The sequence below is a fragment of the Hippichthys cyanospilos genome, chromosome 7, assembly GCF_059441005.1.
Source record: "Hippichthys cyanospilos isolate Australia breed blue-spotted pipefish chromosome 7, RoL_Hcya_1.0, whole genome shotgun sequence".
Taxonomy (NCBI): domain Eukaryota; kingdom Metazoa; phylum Chordata; class Actinopteri; order Syngnathiformes; family Syngnathidae; genus Hippichthys; species Hippichthys cyanospilos.
The window spans coordinates 8,929,719-8,949,121 of record NC_142375.1 but is presented as its reverse complement, the minus strand read 5'-3'; the positions used below and the strand labels follow the sequence as shown (position 1 = coordinate 8,949,121).

General features: G+C 38.4%; 1 protein-coding gene across 2 annotated transcripts; it reads right to left on the bottom strand.

The window, feature by feature from the left end:
* Positions 1 to 1,001: 1,001 nt before the first annotated feature.
* Positions 1,002 to 15,816, bottom strand: wbp1lb (WW domain binding protein 1-like b). 2 transcript variants are annotated; one of them, XM_088420541.1, is made up of 4 exons: positions 15,451 to 15,816; positions 7,072 to 7,174; positions 5,786 to 5,947; positions 1,002 to 3,765 (listed from the first exon to the last, which is right to left on the bottom strand). In XM_088420541.1, exons 1-4 carry the CDS (start codon positions 15,532 to 15,534, stop codon positions 2,993 to 2,995), a joined length of 1,122 nt encoding a protein of 373 aa, XP_088276667.1. In that variant the 5' UTR covers positions 15,535 to 15,816; the 3' UTR covers positions 1,002 to 2,992. The 2 variants fall into 2 exon arrangements, with proteins under 2 accessions (XP_088276667.1, XP_088276668.1); XM_088420542.1 differs by lacking the exon at positions 5,786 to 5,947.
* Between the last annotated feature and the right edge of the window lie 3,587 nt (positions 15,817 to 19,403).

The window sequence follows — 19,403 nt, the reverse complement described above, 5'->3', positions numbered from 1 at the left end:
GTACTATAATTAATTAATGAGCAAATGGTTGCGTTAGTCTTTGTTTGACTACCAATTGACTGGTAACCAGTTCAGGGTGTATCCCACCTGTTGCCTCAAAAGGACTGGGATAAGCACCAGCAAGCCTACTACCCTTGTGAGGACAAGAGGTGGATGGATGGATATTTGACAGTGATACCATTTACAGTAAAATAAAACGTTTTATATTTGTATTTTTTTATTTCTATGTGTGGTAGTTTAATCCATTAAGGGTCTTTTTGTTTTTGGAGATGACCAACATTCAAGTACCGTAATCAACCATACAGTACTAACATAATGAGTAATTCATCAGATAGCCAGACTATGACAATAATTAATACAAGTAGTTCCTACAGGTTGTAACCTGCCTAATTTATTGTGGCAATTTCCCGGTGGACAGGACTGCTCGCCTGCTACAAGTGTAAATATGCTGTGAATACATTAATTTCCTCTGGCCCATGCACCTGTGAATAATTCGTTTAACATGTTGTAATCAGTTACCTCAAAATAATGTACTAACTCTAGACAGGTCATTATAATGTATAGCACTGATTGCACTACTGTACCTATGTTACTAAGAGTGTCACAAAATCAAAAGACTAGTGCAAGAAAAAGAGATTTAAGACAAAAAGAAGTTTAAAATCATGAATGAATCAAGAGCCTATGACACTGGCTGTACTTATCAGTCATCTAGATGCTTACAGAAGATTTTCAATGCAAAATATTGGCATAAACCGATGATTTTTGATTGTCATTTTTTTAAGTTGTTCATGGATATAATCTTGCATCTCTCATTAGCTCCGAAGAACTATAACAATCAAATGGGTAAAAAAAAGCAGTACATAGCAGCTTAACTACTTAGTACTTGCGGGTATTCTTAATGCGGCTAAAGAAACCTCAAATTTAAAGCTCTAATTTGAGGATCCACCAATAAATGGAAATTAACCCACCGATCAATGAAAAAAAAACAAAAAAAGTTTTATTAAAATTGAAATGTTTATTAAAAGTACATCCACCTCGGTTGGGTTTGACAGTAACATTCAAAGAATATGTGCACATCCACACGATGATGAAACAAGCAAGTCTTTGGCATTATTTCACCTTAATGGTTTCAACAAGTGGATCATGAACCCTTCACACAACTATACTAAGAGTCGTAATTCGACATTTTAGAACTTGAGGGCAAAATTATATGATTTGCTTCTGATAAAAATCTGTCCCATGAATTTACACTGGAAATTAAAGTGGTTCACGTTATGCTATTTTTTTTTTAATTCAACACATTCAATGATTTTACTTGTATGAAAAAAGTTGTTTCTTGCACTATAAGTCCCACAAGTTACACCGCAGAAATAGTGCTTAAGATCTACTTTGATTGGTTCCAACCAAACATTAAAGCGTCATAGAAATTGTGCTTGAAAAGTAATGTCAATTAATAGGCACACATTTTTTATCATTTCAATAAACATTTATGTTGGTTAATGAAACCCTTGTGCTTCGTAAAATTTTCTGGATGTTCCATAGGGCTGCATAATCAAATTATACAACCAAGTACATTTGGAAAAAAAACATTCAATTCAATATTTAATCAGTGTCCTTTATCCAGGTACATTCTTCATCTAGCTGTTAAAACTGCAGAAATATTTATATTTACACGGCAGATGTGCAACATTCTGCCAGCAGGTTAGAGATCGATTAATTGATCTTTACATGTGGCCATTTTGGTTTTGTAGTGCAGCATCGTCATCACTTGTAACTTAAACTCTTCACATTCCCGTACTAGGAATGTTTCGTCTGTACTGTATACAATGTGAACGGACATTCAGTCGTAGGCAAATCCTTTGGTACTTCTTCACAACTAGTGATAATTGTAAGAGTTTGCCCGATCCAGATTGAACATCTTTTCCAGTCTAGTTTTTATGTTATATTGTAAAACATAACTACCAAAATAAAACTAAAATAAAGTGTGTGTGGGGGCAGGTTTTGAAACACAAGCCAATTTATAGTGTACCTTATGTTACAGTACGATACAGGTCTAACACAGTAAGATATGCAAATGTTTAACATTTTTTTGTGCAAATTATCACACGTATATTTCATTATTGTCATACTTAATGCTACACATATTAGACAACAATTTATTGATACCAAAGTAGAAGATAAGGTATGGTATGCAGACAAATTTAAATGCAGCAGCCACTAAAATGACTGCTTTTATGCTGTACTGCTGGTGAAGGTGATAATCTGCTCAAATGACTGAGAGGAGCCATCGTTGGCCATTTAAGCTTTCTGGATAGGCACATACCGCTAAACATTCATGTTTACAAATAAAGACAATATAAGAGCAAGTGAATCTGTTGCACACGGACTCCAGAGAAATAAATGTGCTGCAATTTAAGACGTACTGCAATTGTGGAAACACAAAATGATAATCTTACTTAAAATCTTCATTTGTAAAAGATAAATAAATTTGTGCAAAGTCGGAACTGCTTACATAAAGACTCGTTAATGCGCTTTTAGTTAGTGGTGCAGGACAATCAAGAAAAAGGTCAAGCATTTTCTCTCAAAATTGTTGGGAGGGAAAAAAAAGCAAATCCAGGAACAGTTCAGATGTTTCTACAGCATATGCTTACTTGCTGGAACACACACATATATATCTCACACTGGACACAGCTGTTGCATGAAATAAACCATCCTTCTCTTCCTCAATAGTTGTTACAGCGATCCAGTCAGTAAAATACAAAGATACTAAAATGTGCGAGCTGCGTCATATGCCCAAAATGTCTTCTGTTGACCTAGACGTCTTCAAGCCCACCTCATATTCCAGTGTGTAGAACAGCTACTTGTCATGAGCCATTGTGTTTGGAAATTTTACATCTGGAGCCCACGAATAATTTGCACCTATACTCAGCTCAAAAGTCTTGAGGCTTGAAGACCTTTGTGCCACAAAAAAGCCTCGATGTTCCACCGTCTTTCAGCCTTGTGGCTCAGTGCTGCTGCTGTGGTGTGGACCCTCCTGCTCATTGATGGTGTGGAGGAGAAGGCACACCGGAGGGTGCAGTGAGGCGCCGCCCTTTTGAAGCACTGGCTGAGAGGAACCTGGTGCCTCTGGCCTCTCTGAGCTGCCGAGCGCCAATTCCTCTTCCGCGCCGAAGGACGAACGGTGAACACAACTGTCACAGAATTCTCCAACCTCATCCTCGTCTCCCTCGCGGCCTAGCAGGCTTTCCAGCTCCCTCAACTCCTTTCCTTCCAGACCGCCTGCTCCACTACAACCATTGCTACCACGAGAGCCACACACACAGACTTCAATCCCAGAGTCACCTGTAAAGCGACGCCTTCTTCCATTAGGCAGTCGATCCTTGTCATCTGACGAGTCCTTCAAAAGAGGATCCTTGCAGTCACCTCTCTTTTCTTCATGGTTGAGTGTCTCCCTACTGATCTCCTCTGACAAAAGGATCATGGCCGAATCCTGGACTGAATGTGCAGGTTTGTTGTCAACCTTTGGCAATAAATCTAAAACGACTGGTTGCGGCTCCTCTAGATTGGGCCTGCTGCCCAGGTCGTCCGAGTCGGAGGCTCCTGGGGCCAGTTGAATAGCTGGGCAGGGTCCATCCTGCTGCTCAGGGCGAGGCTGTGAGACTGCTGAAGATGGTACTGTGTGTAAGGCACTGTAGGGTGGTGGAGGAGTAGATGGTCGGTTTACTACTTCTTCGTAATCTGGCAGCAGGTAGCTTGGTAGAAACCCTAGAGAGGAAGACGAGTGGAGGAGATTCAGTATATAAGATGTTGTTAACGATGATGCATTAATTAAGATAATTAAGAACCTTCATCACACTTCACGCATTTACAGCACACATTGTGTGATCCATATTATGTGTATGTATATATATATATATATATATATATATATATATATATATATATATATTAAATATACTAACACGCATTATAAGGAATCTGCGGTTGTCCCTGCAGTTATTTTCACTACCTGGCAAGAGGGCGATTAGCTATGGCTTCTCAATTAACTTGTTTGTTAGCCATAATTTGCGTTGCTTTCTCGTGCTCGACCCTGTCTGCTGGTTGAGGACATGAGCAGTAAATCTAGCACCACATTTAAGTGTGCTCCAACCGACGGCACATCTTGGAGATACTTTTCAGGGGAAAAAAAAAAGTTCAACAAGGGTGAAAGTTAGGGAGGGTACGAAAATGCGTGCAGTGAAGCATGCGATGCTACGCATCAGTGATTTCTGTCTTGCATGAATACCTGCGTACCTCTTATGTGAATGCTTATACATACATACACTTATACACACACACACACACATATACATATATATACATATACATACATATATATATATATATATATATATATATATTGCGGAAAGATGCATTGTGAAGGTTCCCTGCATGCCAGACAGACAAGTTAACTATAAATGCACTTGCCACAGGCACTCCTCGGACATCAAACATCTGCAGTACACATATTTACTTTAATCTTCAATTATTAAAGTCCTCCCTAGATATGATATTACCAACATCTATTTTTTGCAATTATGTTTTAAAGTATTTCACTTGAGTGACATAGAAAATTGCTTATTTCTTGTATACCAGATATACAATCACAATACATTTCAATTTATGAAGACCTGAGGTGTGTGCCTGTAGCCCAACCGCTCCTTTTTGTTTTTTTTTTTTTAATCCAAATTTGGCCATGGAGACAAGTCTGTCTGCCGCCTCTGGCTTTAAGCATGATCGCGCTGCAATGACAATTCCACCCCAGTCTTTTCCATGTGTGAGTGCAATATGCAATGCAGCCCCTTCCGTGATCGCTCTCCATTGTGCAGCTTTATCACAGATGAGAGTGAATGACTCCTCACTGAGCTGCTTTTTAGAGGCAGCTTTTTTTAGTGATGCGGGCTTGTTCCCCTCGCACAGCTTGACATGTTGCATACACACCTCTGATTTTGTTGCTGAAATAAGTTGGTTGTGAATGGACGTTACAGCGGTAACTGTTCCACATCTGTCAGCGCCAAACCAAATGACTCCCAAACCACAGGTACAAGTCCTGTCTTTAAGAAACATACGATGTGCTTCATTTTATTCAGCCATAGCCATGTTGCCCTTGGCCAGTACAGTATATCTATTTTATTTTGCCAAGCCCTCCCTAGGAAAGAGAAAACTTTCCCCGCCGCCCCCCGCTCGACACGCTCACTATAAAGGATATAATCAACAAAAAAATGTATTAGTCTACCTAAACTTGCACCCTTTTTAACATTAACAAAAGAAAAATAAGGAAGCTAAATCAACTTTTAACAACTGTTCATTTTTTTTAACAGCGTTTGTATGGGTTACAGCAGTGCATCAGCGCGCCTGGAACTAAAAGAACCAATGATGAGATTTTTCTTACTTTATTGCAATTACACTTCAAATGGCAAAAACAAAGCCTTTTCCTTGGGGTCTTCCGCATCTCCCCAGGCATCACCTCGCCCGCCCCACTCTTTGAGAAGCACCGCCCTAGGCTTCTGTTTGACGTGAGTGTGAAGTAAACAAGAGGAATGCAAAACCTATGGAAACTCATGAGGGCCAAACCTGCCGCAGGAAACAGCGGAGTAAAAATATCAATTTTTTTTTTTTTTTTAATCGTTTATCACCAAAAAACTTGAATGAATCGAGAAAATCACTATCGCCCACACCAGGTGCAGCAATACAAATTAGTCAACAGATTAGTATCAACATGAGCATTAAAGTATACAAGTCTTACTGAAGTAGAAGGGCACTGAGGGGTAGTTGTGTGCTTCACGATAAGCAATGAGGTTGATTTCATGCTGTCGCTGCTGTTGCTGCAGTCGGTGTTTGGTGCGACGATGGTGACACACACAGCAGCAGCTCAAAATAAAGATGATAGCCCAGACCAACCAAAACCCTACAGTAACAGACAATCCAAATACATGTATCATGTTTGAGAACAGTATGTTTGATAACATTAATCCACGGATGTAGCCTTATCAAATACAGAATCCAAATTAAGATTTTATAGTATCCTGCACAAATGGAGCGTAATTTGTGATTTTTTTCCCCCAATATTATTCATTTTGATGTTTTCAAACAAACCTCTCGATGATAAGCTCCTGTATGTGTTCCGGAGAAGCGCAATAATAGCCGACTCCTACTCTTCCTCAACGAGCAGGCGTATTAACGAGCAGTAGAATCTCATGTTGCGTTTGACTCAAATTGGAATTTTGAGTTTTCAAGTTATATGCTGAGTAATTTTCAAGAAGCGACCGTATCGTGAGGTTTCACTGTATTTGATAACTATAACAATAGATTTCTCCTTGGTTTTTGTCGTATTTTTTTGACCAAAGCAAGCGATGTCACAGTTCTGTTTCGTTGACCGCTGAAGAGCAAAAATGGCAGAATTAGAGTACAAAGTGAAGCACAGTAAGAGGGCTAAATCCAGCATATGGACACATTTTGGCCTAACAAAAAAAACAGAGAGAGAAAAACAGACACCACCATCTATGAGTAAATGCTACAAAGTCCAAAGAGTTAGCACAGGAGGAAGTTTCCTGCTACAGATGAGAATGAACTCTTTCATTGGACTGAGATCCAATGAATTGGTGGAACGTTTGCACCAGTATCCTATGCTGGCACGTGTGGCTAAGTGCTACCTGTGTATTCCTGCCACATCAGCCATCTGAAAGAGTATTCTCAACTGCTGGGGACATATTAACACAGTCAAGGACATGCTCGAAAAAAAAAAAAAAAAAAAAAACTGTGGATATGATGTGTGGCTTCTGAAAATGAATAAATACAATTTGTACATTCTAATAATTTCCTTGGGTTTTTTTTCAGTCATATTTATGCCATAGTTTTTTTTTTTTTTTAAACCAACATTTCTCAATATATTGCAATTTGTATACACAATACGCCTTTGCTGTATCGCGATAGACTTTTAAGACACAACACCCAGAATTACAAAACAGCAAGTTATCAAGTCCTGTGTATTTGTGTTTCGACGGTGTGGACTAGAAATAGCAGTATACCTACACCAAAGCTCATAGTAGTAACTGCAACACTGAGATTCTCCACAGCAGTGACCCGACTCACACATGTAGCTCTGGTTGTTGACACCTTCACACAGAAGTACGCTCTGCAAGATAATTAGAAAGGGGACAAAAAAATAAAATAAAAACCACATTTATCGCAAAAGGTCCAAAACATCACAGCGCATTCAATTACAAGATGATACAAATAATAACAAGGCTAATTACAGAACTTCAGTAGTGTGAAGTAGTGCTTCAATTATCAACCATCAATCGTAATCGTAGAGAGGGGGTCCGATTTCCAATGAAAACTTACATGATGGGTAAATACCGTTCAATGCTGGTCACAAAAACTGATCACACAGAGGTGTACCTTGTAGCGAGAATTTAGACAACTGATGCAATTGTGGAACAATGAATCAAGCAAAAAATAATAACTATTTCAAGGGGGCGACCATTTTGCCAAAAGCTATCAAGTGAAAATGATATCACAGTACCTAAAGGCTCAGCTTGTGAATGCCACATGACCAAACCCAGAAAACAGGTAGGCACTGTGATGTAATTTTGAGTCGATAGCAACTGCGAAACTGGCCCACGGATGAGATGATTTAAAAGAAGAGCATTTTGCTGCTTAACCCTCACCAGACAAGGTTAGGGTTACAGTGAAGTGAGAATAACCTAACTAATCCACATTCATATTTTATGAGCCATGTTTTATTCGGATATAAAACATAAAATGAAATAAAATAAATACTAATCTAATTTGAGCCTGAGAGGGTGAATTCATTATTCACAAACACAATACTAATCACAATATCTGTTTAGACTCGTGGTGGCAAACAGCGTTTTTGTGTAAACATTTTTGACTCGACTTCCCCTTTAAGATTAACATATGTTCTGAAAAGGAAGCATTTTTCAACTTGTAATCAAAAACTTTAATTCCAGAAGTAGTACAATGGTAATACTAAAGCACTGAACTCAACTTAATAGATTCGGATGGACGCACAGCTAATCAATACTGACAGACTCAAAATAAAAGAGAACAGTACATTCAAAACAACATGTAAAAGCTGCATGACTATGTATAGGAAGATATGTTCTTTTTAAATGATCTGAAGGATTAGCTAGACAAAGATCTTTATGAAGTCAATTTGTTTCTAAATACCATCACAGGTCTCAAAGTGAGGGGCATAATATTCCGGGTTCAAATTCCCAGATCAGTCATAGGTCACAGTCCCACATAAAAACAGATCTCAAAAAGACAGCACTGCTTCTTCATCCTTCTTGCTCCACACAAATACCCAGCCCCAGTTATAACACACACACACACGTGCACACACACACACACACACACACACAACGAGGCACAGCAAGGATTGCTTTACGGAAATTTCCGACTGACAACAGCGAATTCAACTGCTGAAATAAAAATCTAAACTGCCTTACAGTATGCACCCGATGGTGTCATCGTCCCACAACTAAATCTTTTTAAATCATTTTGACCTGATTCGACATGTTCCAAAGTCCCACTGAGCAAAGATATTAATTTACAGGTTCGAAAACACATGACATCTCAGGTAACAGCAATTGTTTTTCGATAACTTCTAATTCTCAACCTGCCTCCCTATTACCATTCCACTTGTTTTTGTCTTTGGCTTGTCTTCCATTTTATTGATGAGTATAGACTTTTACAAAAACATTCCTTTCACACTAAAATAGACTATGTTGGATAACACAAGGCGCTGAGGAAACTTATGTCAACTACAAAGATAAAACTAAAGTCAGTTACATAAAGGCTGGCATGCACTGATCTTCTACTTTTGCTGCTCTCAGACGCAAGACTTGGGGGGTGGGGGGAATGATCAAACTTCTCAGACTATATCATGGCAAAAAGCACAAGCACAACATCCCTCTAAGGCAGTCCTTCTCAAATAGTGGGGCGGGCCCACCTGGGGGGCGCCGATGAGCCCAGGGAAAGGGGGTCATCCTCTTTGTTTTTGCTATGTGAAGTGTAATTGCAATAACATCAAGGGTAGGGATCTTTTTTTTTGTCCTTATTTCTGGAACTTTGATGCTGTTGGAGATTTTTTTTCTGTTTAGGCAGGGTGCCGGTAACCAGTGACTACGGAGCCGCTTATGTTGCGGCTCTGTGTGGCTTGGAAAAATAAATAACGCTTAGTTCAGACCGACCAAAGACAACATAATAAGTGACGCATTCGAACCGCAGTCAATGCTGTTTGTGCAATTGGACGACACCTAGGACGTTTGGAGCGACGGGACACAAAATGAGATGCGAGACAGCCAACTAGCTTCGGAAGTAAATCAGGAAATGGAAATATAGCCTGCTCGTTCAGATTGAAAGCAAATATTCCAAAACAAGACATGAGTAGACATTACAAACCAAAACACCCGAAGAATTCTTTATCATCTTTACGCCCCTGCATGTGAACAAGGATGGACTCAGACACTGGCTCGATCTGCGAGTTTATTTGTTGAAAACAATGCGGCAATAGCCTTGGTTAGTATGAACACCGCTAAGAGCTTGAATGAAAAACGGAGAACAAAAACAGAATATGGATATGCAGGAGGCCTTCGACATTAAAAGCGCGTATTTCAAAATAAGATATACAGGTAAGTAAACAATACAAACATAATTATACTTAACAGAAAAAATCTCATTTTAATATGTTGGTTCAGTCTGCTTGCTTCTTTTATTGAAAATAATGCGGTAACAACATTGGCTAACAAGAGCTGCTGTAAGCAACTCTTGCAGATCCTACCGCCCAACTGACTTTGTCCTCTTCCGCCCTCTTGCTCGCCCCATTACCATAACTACCATAAGCATATGTTCAAGATATATACTGTACAAACTCCACACAGGAAGGCTGGAGTGAGCTGGATTTGAACTCGTGTCCTTTAACTGTGAGGCGGGCGTACTTACCACTCAGTCACCCTCACGCTATTCAATGAAAAACAAAAAAGATACAACACAGGGTGGCAGATTTTTCAACCTTCTGTAACCTTGACATGTTGCATGTCATACCGTTTTTAACAACCTGTCTCTGAATATATTTCTCATAAGATGAGTAATAGAAAATGTAACATGGAAAAGTGGTTGACAGACATACGTAGCCAAGTAAACCGTACACATGTGACAATACTACTGCAACTCAGCCAAAAAACAAAAGAAAAAATAAAGAATATAATGTCCAATATAAAGGGAGCTGCACAAACGAGAGGTGAATTAGGTAGATCCTTTGAACATCTCATTAACAACAATGGTTAATGGAGATTAATACTCTTATGACAAATAAAAATGTTAAAATATTTACAACCTTGACTGCGCCTATAATAATTACAGTACCATGGCCATGGTTGAACCCTGAAACAGTTGTTTAAATGATGGCTCATTACTATTACAATGAAAATCCCCGTTTTCACTGAATTTAGTTAACATTCCACGTTCCAATTTATTCGATCAGCTGATCACTCAATTACTTTGGGTGTCTAGGACCGGCTCCATCTATGAACGTCAACTCAATTAAAACCATCCACTTTTTGTACACAATTTTAATGTCTGGTGTGACAAGCAAAGGGTGCAAATAATCTGGACGGACTGGATTCCCCTGTTTCCATTCTAAACAGGCAATAGCAAAACCACAACTACTAATGTGAGAGCTCTACTTGCCACTTAGATACTGCTGTGCTGATAAAAACATGCTTGAATGAGGCTTTTGAAAACAAGGGGATTACAAGCGCATCCCTAAATTCTTACTGTTCGTGTCAAACAATACTGGTGCTCGATGAAAGTGGATTTAGTCATTAGATAATTCCAAAGTATGCATTCATCACCAGAGTTAAAGCAAATCGACAAACGGCATGCTTTCATAGTCATGAAGGTTATTTGCAAGACAAAATCGCTGGTGAGTATGTATCAACCTATCGATGGGAAAGAAAAATCTTAATATTAAAAAATAAAATCTGAACATTCTTTCAGACTAAGGGGAAAACATCTGATGTTAGTGAATATATCTCATAATTAAAAAAAAAAAAAAAAAAGACAATGTTAAAAATCCACTAGACAAATTATTAAAAATAGACAATGGGAGATTAATTTTCTTCACCACTGGTCCTCATTAGGTTTATGGCTGAACTGGGGCCAGTGTATTCCAGGACAATGTCTAACTGACTAAGGTACGGAGATGAATATTTTGTTACATCTTTTCTTTTTATGTACTCATTCACATAACAAAAACAAATGCAACTTCGAATGCAAGTCAAGTAGATATTGGGAATACAGAACTATTGACTAAATGACAAAACACAGCCTGCAAGAGTGAATCATCATATACCGTCTTGACTTTATGACTGATTATGGCGCTGCTGATACACTGATAAAATACAGCTGATGTGTAAACAGTTAAGTCAAAGGCTGAAACGTATCAACACATTGGGCAAACTATTGATACGGCGTTGACCCTGTGTCACTTTGTTGATCAACGGGACACATGACGGAACTTTTTTGCATTGCTCAACCAATAAAATATTACCTATCATTATTAATATTGTATATTAGTATTGTGTGTCATTTTGTATTATTTTATTACAAGTTTAAAATATCTTTAAACAGTCAATAAATAATATGTACATGTGTCAAAGTTAAAAATCTGAGAGAGAACCTAATTTATCTATGTGCATTTTTATTTTAAAAAAAAACATGTTTTGGCTGTAAAATGATTCTTTTTTTTCTACAAAACTCTCCCACAATGTGCCTAAAAACAATGGAGCCTAAATTAATATTTACTTAAGTGATTAAATATATCCACTACTTACTCTATCGATATATTCACTATGAAAACCTTCATGTGTGGCAAAATAAGTGATGGCTTACTGCCTCGCCTGATGCATGTAAGTATGATGTTTGAAGAAAAAAAAAATCTTAAATAAATAAAACTAATCAATTTTGACTAAGATGGACATGTTTGCTCTGTGGATCGAACCTGCAGTAGAAGTAGATTAAGAACTAGAATTGCAACATGCAATTTGACTTGATTCCGATTTTGGGATCTCCGATTTGATTCAGAATCCATTTTGGATTCTCAACCATTTTTGATTAAAAATGATTCGATTAAAAATGATTTCTGCTACAATCTATAGAAGTGCTAAGAATTATCATACTATGTGGTTGATAAGACAGAGACAGAATAACAAAGGTAGACAAGGTATATATATATATATATATATATATATATATATATATATATATATATATATATGTATTTTTTTTTTTACATTTAAGTATTTATTTATAAGGAACATTCCTTTTTCCGCAAAAAGCATATGAACAATCGCTATTTTTTAGGCTAACTGTAAACTGTATAGCTTTCATTGTATAAAATAAGATGAAAAAAAAAAGGTGGAACAAACTACATTGTCATTTCATAAGAAATTGCATTTCCAAAATAAGCCCAAATGAAAAATGATATTTCTCAGTATATTCATGACAAACAAAATATGAAAATAAACTTTTTCAAGTGAGCAGCTAAATTGATAGTATGGTGAAAGCATGACAGGTGTGCCAGTGGGTTCATATCTGAGCATATCATGAGCATTATCATTCACAATCATTTAAAACATTTTTTAGTACAGTAGCGACAGTATTTTTCTTCATTTACATGTATGTGAGTAATATTTGTTATTGAATTTATTTGGAGTTTTCATGCATTTTGTATTTTATCTTCTTTTATTTTGTTTTGTGGGTAACCTGAAGTTTTGTGTTGTGTTGATTACAGACCATTTGCTTTTTGTTCTGTATGAATTTTTTTTGGTGGTTAGCGCATTTATGTCACATGTACATGCGAGAACGTGCGGTTTGTCGGGTGTGAGGGGGAACCAGAAGACATGACTCAACGCTATTCCTGTCGTTGTTGATCTATTTAGTATGAAGACAGCAGAAATATTTGTCACGGCTAACACCTAATCCGAAGCCGCGATAGGGAAATGCCACTTTTAATGCTTATACAATCACCAGATCCATAATGGTGACACTCCATTCCTAAACAGGGAAGGGGAACTTTACTGTCCTTGTTGAGACGAGTATAAACGTAGTCAGTTTGGCATCAACATCAGCAGAGTGAAACCAAAAATGAAGAAGATAACTAAATCAGCCATGTTTTTTACAGCACATTCACAGCAGGTGTAAAAGGCAAACTTAAATTAACTGACAATTCGACAGCAATTACCTTAAACTAACATCATACGTCACTTTGGCTTTCAATTATTACTTTAAAAATTGAACAAACAACATTATACACACAGGCGTTGCCCCTGCAGGAGTCGGATACCGTCTTGATGCACACGGATTCTTTCACTTTCTTTTCCATCTTACCCAACTGTGTAACTCCCACGCTCGCAAGCTGCCACACTTCCTGTTTACACAGCTTGCGACAAAAAAAGACCGTAAATTCAAAACGAGTCGGCTCGAACAAATGAACTGAAACTTGCCTGAAAGGCATCATAGAAATATTTAAGCTCGCAGCCGCGTGAAAGCACCAAAACTGCTTTCAAGCAGTGCAAGCTTGACAATCTCAAACAAATTACCATTTATATCTCTTTAAATCGTAGTAAATGAGAATCGCGATTCTGATGAAAATCGTTTTTTTTTTTTTTTAGGGGCAGACTTAATGCTAACAACCGAGCTAAAAAACCTATCATTCCATTCAACGATCATGAATTGCGTTAACATATAGGGATGACAAGCGAAACTAAATCTGAGTAGAACAGGGCTTATTTTCCAAAATGACATTCATTACATGAAGACACAACCCACTGACAGGTTCACTCCTTGTAAAGAGCCACAGGTACCAATGGAGTTATACGGTGGCTGTGCTGGTCACATGATCCAATGCAAGTGGCTGGAATAGTCGCGCGATTTTTTTTTTTAAAGCGATACTTGCACCGACATGGGGATTCACTCTATGTGCACGACACATGCGCCGATGCATCAGTGTTGCCAGACCATCTAACATAAGTCTAAGCTGTGTAACACCTACTAGTCAAGATCCTTTACAATAACATGCACACAAAAGAAAAATACACACGGTTGCCAGTGTATGCATCATTTCCGCTGTACTGTAATGTATTGAAATTATACTGTATTGAAATTTTGCTCACTCTTTCAGGTTACCAAATTGTTCCTCTGTTATTGTACTGACAAATATCTAGGCCATGCGAACTTAAATTCTGTTTATAACGCGCTGCAGATTTGGCAGGCGACACTACTGGTATGACATGGTGATAATCAGACTGTTATCAAAGAATCTTTCAAAATCTTTCAAAATCATTGTGGACACAATTCACAACAAACTCCTCTGCTTTTTATCCCTCTCAGAGATGGCGATTGTTTACTGACATCAGGTCAACTTCTCCGATAGTGCCAGTATGACTGTATCTATCATTGTAGCTTGACAGTGCAAAATTTAAAGTTGGTTAATGATCAGTATTGCTGGGTTGCGCTTAACACTACGTAATAGATCTGTTTGTCCCAAATCCATTCATATATTAGTGTGGTTTTAGCATAATTACTGGAATGACAAGTTCTTTAAGTTTTAACATAAGTGGACTTGAGACTTGTATTTAATTATTTTTGGACAAATGAAGGCAAACGATACAAATGAAAAGGTGGAACTAAACGAAACATTTATTATTAGTACTTTGCTTACCAAGTCCGGTTTACTGCACTCTTGCATCATTCCATTCCATTAAGCAAACTTATTGTAAGTCTGCATCTCCCAAGGTGGGGAGTTTGGTGATTAGAAATGATAAAACAAACAAAACCCAATTTTACGTATGTTGTTGAAAAAATAAAAGACTGCGTGAAGAGTGTGAGTTAAATGCACCATGCAATAAATGACGAGTGCAGTTTTAAGCTTGACATTGTCTTTAAAATTACAACTTTATTGAAAACGCGTCGTGCCCGCAAGACATGCTTAGCATGTATCGCATCCACGGTACAAATCATAACAGGCGCCTTATCAAACTACAAATAGCATGGCGGCGTTCAAAACTAAGTTTTGGCAACTATCTTGCGGCGAAAACACACAAAAGCAAGGCCCCGACTCCTCCAGGCTTCCTCAACTTGAGCAATGCTAGGGTTGGTTAGCAAGTGCTACTAGCGACAGCGGAATCGTCTCGTTGACAATGTATCTATCCTAAGGGCAGCCAAAAAGTAACATCAAGCTATTGTAGAACGTGTTCTATACTGCGCCGTCAGCTTTATATTTAACGAACTAGAGAATGATTACACTGAGTGCACTAACGTAGCCAGGTAACTAGCAGCTGGCTAACAGCCCTTCGGGAGAAAAGCTTGCTCAGGTCAGCTTACCCGGTCTGTTGTGGAAGCTGTGGGGATGACAGAGGCAACGTTGTGCAAAAACAAACCCATTTTAACCGCCAAAGGGGATTTCATCCCTCCCCAAAAAGTTGCGACGCTTCGGGCAAAAAAAGTAAAAGAAGAAAAAATGCAACCGCTGTGGTTCACCAACTTGATCCGACTATCATCGACTGACTACTTCTGGAGCACCGTCTCGCTTCGAGGCCGCTGTGAGTGCTGCCTCCCCGGCATCTTGGAGCAAAAGAGCGGCACCGGACGAAAGGCGGCGAGCAACTGGTCGCTGTAGGGGACCGCGGGCCTCGCAGCTGTTACACAATCTGTTTGTTCCTCCTGCATGAGTTTCGGCTTGTGTCTACTCGGATGGGGTGTGGCCTGATCACCTCGACCGGATCCATGTGAGCAACGTGAAGGGCGTAGAGTACATTTGCGTGGATGGCACCGCTTTAGCGGACTGCGACGCCATTGGATAACTCTTTGGAAGTTAACCAATCACTAAAACGTGCGTCTTTTCCCGAGTAACACACGACAGAATTGTCGGTTTCCCGAAAGTGGTGGCTTATAATTCATACAGAACTTTTCACTATGACGTCACCTGCACATCAGGGTGAGGAAAAAAATAAATGCCACCATTCTGGCATTAAGGGGGATTCAAATCAAGAATTTGCTTACAATATCTTCTTACTTTTCAAAACAATATTCCGACTGAGTTTGTATTTGTTGAAGATTCATTAGTAGAGTCCGCTCGTATTGTTCTCGTGCTTTTGACTAAAACTAACATAACAGTCATTTTCACAAAACTAAGTAGTTACAGTTTCATGGTATGCTGTAACACAATTGTTATGAATATAGGGTTTGAGCCAGCTAACATTGTCCCAGACTGATATTGATTCTTTCTGGGTTGGCAACACGAATTAAAAAAACAACAACAACAACAGCATCCATATATGTAACCAGCATGTAAACTTTGTGGTAGCAATGAAGACAAGTGCAGATAGGACCAGGAAATATCAACTTCCTGGACACATTTCACAAGATTGATATAAAAGCTTTACAAATACGTACAGGTTTGTACTTACAAAAACTCAACAGGCAAAACATTGTACAAGCATGAACAGAATGCGATATTTTATAAACAAGGAACCCCCGAGCCCATGTGTACTGCCGTCCCCAGAGTAGCTTGTTTCAAACCTGGATTTGGGCCATTCTGTGGACCATTTCTCTGTGCTTGTGTGGCAATTCTGCCTCTGGCCATGTCATAATGCCACCTGCAAATATAAGTAATTTCGACATTATGTTAACAAAGAGTTAGATTCACCCTACCGATTGACTGGTGAAGGGAAGTAAAAAAAATCAAGTCAAAAAATGTCTTACATCTTGTCCCAATAGTCTAAAAACAGTATTCTCAACCCAATTCTACTGAACTTGAATGCATTAATTTAACACTTTAAAACAACCATCACTGCATATAAAGAGCTGTACATAGATTAAAAATTAGTCATATATCTAAAACAATTAAAAAGACTAGAACAATAAGTTAAACAATAAAAAATATCAAAAACTAAAACACCACAGAATGTTACCAAAAGTTGAGTCTCATGCTAAGACAAATTCCAAAGAATAAAAACATTCATTCTTAAGGTTTTGTGAACTCACAAATAATGCCAGAATTCATTTTGCAAGCAAGATTATCTGAAAAGTGAGCCAAAAACGAAAATTAATCTCCTGTTTATCTTTCATTTGCCCATTAGATCATTATTTTCTTGTGGTCTGAATTAAGCAAAAAGTCCAAATAAAAAGGAAATACAGTATTTTGAAAACTGGAAAATGTACGTGTTACTTTATATTACCAATGTTGCAAAAATCTCATCTCATCTTGTTCTCATGAAATTGATCTCGGCTCATGGGATTTCTGGCTTTAATTAATTATCTCGATTTATTACATAAATTTAGATATGCGACATGCACACAACACAATGTGATTTGTGATGACTGCATAAAGATATATCGGTATCTCACTGCAATAAGTTGTTCGGTGAAATGTATGAAATGCATGGGAGATCATTTATGTCTCTAATTATATAAGTAAAATCATTTATGAAAGAAGGTCTGCTGGAAGTCAAAATGTGTTGTGATAAACAAGAACTGTCAAAATCAGCCATCATTTACATTTGCCTGGAAAGCTTTCAGCTCACAACTTGTGCAATTAGAGTGGGATTGGGCACTTTCCACCAAGCTTAAATGCAGGCATTTGCATGCAAATGTCATAAGACCAATACCAATAAACAGATGAGCTGTGGTGGTTAGCAGAGACGTTGGCACCATGATGTCATTTTCAGTCACCAGCAAATGGCTAAATGTCCATCCCAAGTATGGATTTTACATCTAAATTCATATACCACAAACACAATATTAATCACAACGAAGCATTTACACTAATGAGGACGCAAAGAAAATATTTTTGACAAAGGTTTTGGCTTAATTCCTCCTTCAATGTCCCCGTCTCACCCAAACTTAGAAGTATTATGAAGGAATTAATACAGTAATCCCTCGTTTTTCGTGGTAAATGAGGACCAAGCCTCCCCCCGCGTGCAAAGTAAAATCTGTGAAGTAGGACCATAGACCAATGAGGGCAGGAGTGGATACAATCTTCTGGGAAGGAGTAAATTACAACTCCCACTCTCATTGGTGCATTATTGCGCCGGGAGCCAATCACGTGTCTTGTAGGAGTGCCCATGAGCAGAATGACAGATTGCCTGCGCAGTCAGTTAAGGACAGGCGTTTCCAATTGAAGATCACACAAATAAATTGGAATATCAAGTATAAACTGTTTTTGTTATCATGTTTGGTCAGCTACAGGTACCACTCTGGTTTGACACCTGAGGGCTGTTACTCCAAGGGCAACTCAGGCCCTTTGTGTTCCCTGACTACAGCTAAGGGACGGAAACAGGAAGGGATAACAGTACAGTTACTGTATAAGGTTTAATAATTTAAGGTTTAAGTAAATATGTGTACTGCAGTAGTTCGACGTCCGAGGCGTGCCCATGGCATGTGCATTTACAGTTAACTTGTCTGTCTGGCATGCAGGGAACGTTCAGCACTTCGCTAAACAATATAGCTTTTTCTTTTCTTTTTCTTTTTTTTTAATGAAAAAAAAATCTGCGATGCATTGAGGGGGCGATAGGTGAGGTGTGATGTAATGAGGGAGCTCACCATAATGCTAATTCTGCATTCCCTTACTGAACTTCTACACATATATTAATCATGAGCTAGAAGGAAGTGATGTGACGTTTGTGAACAAACCAAGTCAGCTTCTTCAGTATGAATGATGGGACTCGATTCTTTGTAAAGAGCCATTCACCCCTTCCTCACAGAGAGAGAGCACATCTTTTTTTTCTAGATTTTATCTTAGTGTTTCTTAAAGCCAGAAAGTTGCCATATGATCATTCCTGTGGTCTTTTTTTCCTCTCTCTCTAAAAAAAAATCAATTAACTGTATGAATATTCTCAAAGACTGGCGATTCCATGATTTTTGCTAGGGGTCGAACAAGTATAGTGGGCAAACCATGGGATCGGCAACCTGCAGCTCTTTAGTGGAGTTTTTTTCAAAAATATCTGAAAATGAAAAAAGTTAATATTTTCTATATTTGTTTTAATATGTTTTACAAACCAGCCACAAACATTCTTAGCATTGTCCAGTGCTGTGAAAATGAGTATAATAAATATTAAATTTCAACATGTCTGTTATCAAAGATTTGCATCATATCAATATGGCTCTTTTAACATTTTGGGTTGGCGACCGCTGGGCGAACACAGGTAAACTTGCTGCAACGCTATGTCCGTACGGTGCCCCTTGGACACGTAACCCAGAGGCCGCAACCCAGCCCCGCCTCTGCTGTTACGTCACATAGCGTTTCAGTTGTCGAAATTAGTGGACGACTATCAAAA